A 5,087-nucleotide genomic window follows, 5' to 3' on the forward strand; every position below is an offset into this window, starting at 1 on the left:
AGTCTGTCAGTGGTGAATGAAATATAAGTGATACACAGCCATTGTAAATTAAGTTTATAGCATTAGTTCAGTTTTTATAAGGCAAATTATTAGTAATGGAGGTAACTGTATAATTGTAAAGTGTTTTATGAATGCAGTGGCCCTCTAAATATATCTTAATCACTGTCTTCAAATTACCTTTCAAAATTAAAAGCATGATCCTGAAAATATTTATAACCAACCCCTAAGTAGCATTGTTGATTCCACTTCTTTCTGAGAAGAAAGCAGTAATTCCAGGCTTACTTTCAAGTGGGCCTTTAACAGTCAAATTGTTAAAATGTTTTCCAAATGATCAGGTACAGCTAACCTGCAAGCTCAAATTAAACATCTTGAGGCATTCAGCTCTGATTTACATCTGATAGCAACTGTAATTGAGATTTGAGGCAGAACTGTGTTTTCAGGGAAGATCACAAAAGCCTTTAATGTACTGGAGTTTTGAAAGCATGTGATGTAAAAAAAAATATTGATAGGTAGGAACTTAAATATTTTAAAATACATGGTGGAAAGAAATTAGCTTTACATGTAAATGAGATGTACAAATCTAATTAGAGAAGAAATTATCTGTTTTTATCAAATCAGTGAACAGAGGATAAATTAGGATATATTTTCCATTTTTCAAGTTTAATTGATAAATTAAAGTTTGTCTCAAATACTGGGAATAAATATGATTTCTAAAAAAAAGAATTCTGTTGTTTTGCACGCTGATAAACTTGTTAGTGTTGCTTTCTAAGCATCAATCCTGTGTTAAAGTATCATCTCACGTGCTTTACCAAGAAAGAAAAGCGAAGCTCCTTCCTTCCCTGCACTGCATAAAGATGCTCTGACCACCTCTCTGTTTGGACATCACCTCAGTGGACATACACACAGATGATCAGCAAAGAGGAGGAAATTGCTTACAGGGGCTGGTTTCTGAGAGATGCATTATCCATATGCATGCTCGTTTTCCAGCCCTTCCCTTCTTCCTTGTGGTCCTTGCATGTTCTTGGCTTCTTCAGAGAGCTGCCAAGTGCAGAGCGTGTACTGCACTTGGTTCTCAGTACAGAACACGAGGAAGCGCAGGCTGCGTACGCACTCGGTGGTAATATTGACGTGGCAGAAAAGCCAGAGTGCGTGCACTTTGTGTGTGCCCACAGTCAGCTGGAGCAAAAATAATAACTTTAACAGCTAGCAGTGATCACTATTGAAAATTGCCCCTCACATCGTATTTCAACTTTCTAAAGTACTTTATAATAAAGTCCCAAGTTTGAGGAAAGTTCTCTCTGGTGTGTACAGACCTTGATTCAGGCTTAAATGAAAAGAGAGTTTGTGATGGTCCCGTATATTGCATCTGTGAGATTATGCCTGAGGTGACACCATGAATTTTATAAAGAAAAAAAACAGTATGCTGTAGCTACTTACAATTATATTGGCATTTGGGGGGGAAAAAAAGTGGACAACCAATGGTGTGTAGTCTCTAGATGGTGTCTAACTCTAAGCCAGTTATTATCCAGCTAGACACTGTGCTGCTGCCTGTGTGGAGCTATTGCACAGGCACGGCTGAGTCAGTGCTTGCACGTGCTTCCATTGTTTCTTTGAAGCACCTTCCTCAATTGTGGATGTTTGTGGGTCCCAGACTGTTCCCTAAGAAAGATGGTGCCTTATTGGAAGTTGTTAGTGACACAATAATTCATGCAAATCTCTTCTGGACATCATTTTTCCAAGGAAGCAGTCAGTGTTTGGGATGAAGTGTTCTCAAAGTTGCAGCCTGCTCAGAGTAGTTTCTTTTCTGAGGAGGTGACTGGGACTTCACACAGTGCAAGGACATAAATACAGGTGTATGGCCAGTACACTTGGGAAGAAGTCACAGGCTTAGAATGGGCTGCCAGATCTGCAACAGCTAAGTTAGCTCCCCCTACAACCCTCCCCTGGAAGAGGTTCTGTCTTCCAGAAGTCTTGGGCCTCGATATTTTTGTGCACAATTTCCAAATGTCTGGACAGGTAGAAGTGGAATCCTGGAAAGGAATAGGAAAGCTCTCCACTTATTTCTGTGCCCATGAAGAACAAATTACTTAAGACTTTCTCTAGAGTGGGTTTATTATTTTAACAAGTGTAACTTTATCAAGATAACACCCATTCTACTTACAGACTAGGCTTGGAAAAAGAAGAAATACTTGTAGTGGATGAAACCTGAAAATGGAATTGCAGGTGGTGAATATCTGTATATCTTCATTGTCCTAAAAAGTGATTCTATACTCATTTATAATTTTAATAATCTTGCCTTTAATATTAATCTGCATTTATGATAAGGGAAATTATAAGGGAAAAGTATTTTGTTTTTGTTTTTTTTTTCCCTGTAAAACAGTAAGCATGTTAGAATTTCTAGCGTATAGTGGGGAAGAATTTAGAACTGGAGCACAGATATTTAAGCTGAATTATTCTTTTTTATGGTTCAGGAGAAAAAAAAACCCAGTTTAGATTAATCTGTTGAATCCTTAAGCATGGGTCATTTGGCAAGATGTGGCAGAACCAGTTCTTTTTGCCTTGTTGTTCTGATGATTTAATGATAACCTAACAATTTAGTGTGTTATTCCTCAGGCAATGCAGACCGGAGGCACTGTAAATTCAGACCAGATCCTAACATCCCTCTAATGTTTAGTGCTGCCAATGAAGACTACCTTGGGAGCGGGTGGTCACGAGGACACATGGCACCAGCGGGAGATAACAAATTTTCAACAGTAGGATTTTTTTCCTTTCTTTTTAATTTGTGTTTATCAGTCAGAAAGGGTAAAAAGACCCTTAAAAGTAATGTGTAATGATGTTCCTTTTGCAGTTTGTTTTGAGATGGACCATGGTCTCATTATTGATGCACAGACCTGGACTCGGAGTTACAAGGTCTATTCCTGACTGAGCACTGTAGGATGCTCTCACAGTCTGCTTCAGGCATCTAAATCAGGTGCATCCTCTGGTGTCATACCTCTCTTCATTAAATCACACCTGTATTAATGGTGTGAGTGTATCTTGTGCTGTATAATGTTAAGCAACTCTTCTCAACTTCTTGTGAGTCACACTGTCTGCCTGTAAAATGAAGATGATAACCTTCACCAAACAAACCTCGAAGGTGTCTTCTGAAGCTCAGTTAGAGGGTGACAGGGAACAGTGACTTCATTCTGGCCAACACATGCTGAAATCTTTAAGGCTAGATGGGGCAAAGCAAAGATGCTGTTAAGTACTGTTCTGTATTGGCAAAGGGATTGCCTGAATGATTTAAAAGGCTTTTTTCTTTCTGGCAATGTGTGTGAGGTAAATTAGAACCTTCTTTTGCCATAGTTCTTTCAGTCTATAAAATGTCTTCACCTGCCATTTATTTGGGCTGAAAGAAAAGCATGCCCTAATGCCTTGGCTGACTAACAAAGCAGCCTTGGATTTATTGGATCCTCTTGTGAAATGTGCCTAATGCAGCAATTTGTAAATTAAGAACCAGTTTGAATTTGTAGTTCTGCCAGGCAGAATAGGATGCAGTGGGGCAGAGCGACAGCACAGTCGCATGTGGTGGATGAAAGAACCAGTTGTTTCATTTCTACTGGGAGTATCTTTTTGGTTATTTATTTGTGACATGTGAGGATTTTTTTGCTGGTGAGCTACCTGCGCAGAAGAGATCCTGGACCTGGCTTGAACTGCAGTGAGATGATGCAGTCTTTCAAATACAGGACTATAATAATTAAATTGCACAGTTTAATTAGTGCAGGTAGGGTTTGCTCATTATCCTAAGGAGTTCTGGTGGTCCCTTCACTTTGAAGTAGTAGTATGTGAAAAATGCTGGCAAGTACAGGACCTATGAAGATTCTGGGTTAAGATCTTGAAAATTTTTTCTCCTATATTGCCCTACATATGCATAGTTTTTTAGCACCAGGTCTTTTGCACCTGGAGGTATGTGGGCTTTAGTTCAGAGAGGTTTATGACACTTCTAAAAGATAAAAGTAAGCAGATATGTAGGTGTTTGACCATCATGGCCTCGAATCATTTAATCACCTCCTTATTATGTATTTGTAAAATAACGACTAATATTTTTAATAAAGCCCTTTTTTGTAAGGGAAAGAAAAAGCTAGCCATTACGCAGTCACATAAATGAAAAGCATGAGTGAAAGCATCCTTCCTAGTCAAAAAGAAGAGTAGCTAGTTGCTTCCAAAGGCATGACAGTACTGAAACTGGGTAACATAGTAATTCATGTGCCTCTAGAATTGGACATTCTTGTGCTATGATTCTGTCAAACAACAAAAAAAAAAAGGTAGATACATTTTGCAAGGTTTGCACCCCAGTTATGCAACTCTTAATCCAAAATAATTTTGTGTGTGTTCGTACTAAGTTTTGTCTGACCTTAATGTTAAGACTAAACTAGAAGTGCATTCTGATCCAAAAACTTCTAAAATTTGTTTTCAGTTTGTCAGTGTTTCCATGAAATGACATTATTTTCTTTCTCTACACAGAGAGCTATGGCTGAAACGTTTTATCTGTCTAACATCGTGCCTCAGAATTATGAAAACAATGCTGGATATTGGAACAGGTGAGAAATTATTTGTAAGTAAACTAAGTTAAAAATACCAGACAGTGGCATAAATCAAAAATGCTATATTTATAAAACTTCTTTACATCAAAGTATTCTAGAGTACTTTATAGATTATCTGTAGAGATCACAGCAACTTTCTCTGAAATGAAAAGCACCTCAGCCCTCACAGTGCAAGAACAGTATAATGACTGCTTTAGTTCTTTATTCAGTTAAAATGTAGAGGACATTTATTTGGAATAGATATAATTACTTCTGGCTGATGTGGGTAAAAGTACCAAGCTTAACATTTCTGTCCTTAAAGAAAATTCAGTAGAAGCAAGGAAAGAGTTTAGATCTTGCTTTAACATCTCTTCTTCAAAAAAGTGCTTCTCATGTGAGAGTATTCACATCTCTGTCTGTGGACATTGGTTCACTTTGAGTTGGAGAACTGAATGCTCCCCACTGAGCTGTGAATACTTCAGGTCTCAGGTGTTTCTTGGAGTGCTATGAGGCAGCAGTGAGGCA

The 5,087-nt window shown here is 38.2% G+C and overlaps 1 protein-coding gene across 1 annotated transcript in view; it reads left to right on the plus strand.

The window, feature by feature from the left end:
- Nucleotides 1-4,602, plus strand: part of LOC104521778 (nuclease EXOG, mitochondrial-like) — a gene marked incomplete at its 5' end in the record, with an annotated part of 5,815 nt that extends 1,213 nt beyond the window's left edge. The window contains 2 exon segments of the mRNA XM_010163878.1: nt 2,614-2,753; nt 4,504-4,602. Of these exon segments, the coding sequence (XP_010162180.1) occupies nt 2,614-2,753; nt 4,504-4,602 (239 nt within the window).
- Nucleotides 4,603-5,087: the final 485 nt, after the last annotated feature.

Source organism: Antrostomus carolinensis, unplaced genomic scaffold, assembly GCF_000700745.2.
Source record: "Antrostomus carolinensis isolate BGI_N321 unplaced genomic scaffold, ASM70074v2 scaffold48072, whole genome shotgun sequence".
In the NCBI taxonomy this organism is placed as follows: Eukaryota; Metazoa; Chordata; class Aves; order Caprimulgiformes; family Caprimulgidae; genus Antrostomus; species Antrostomus carolinensis.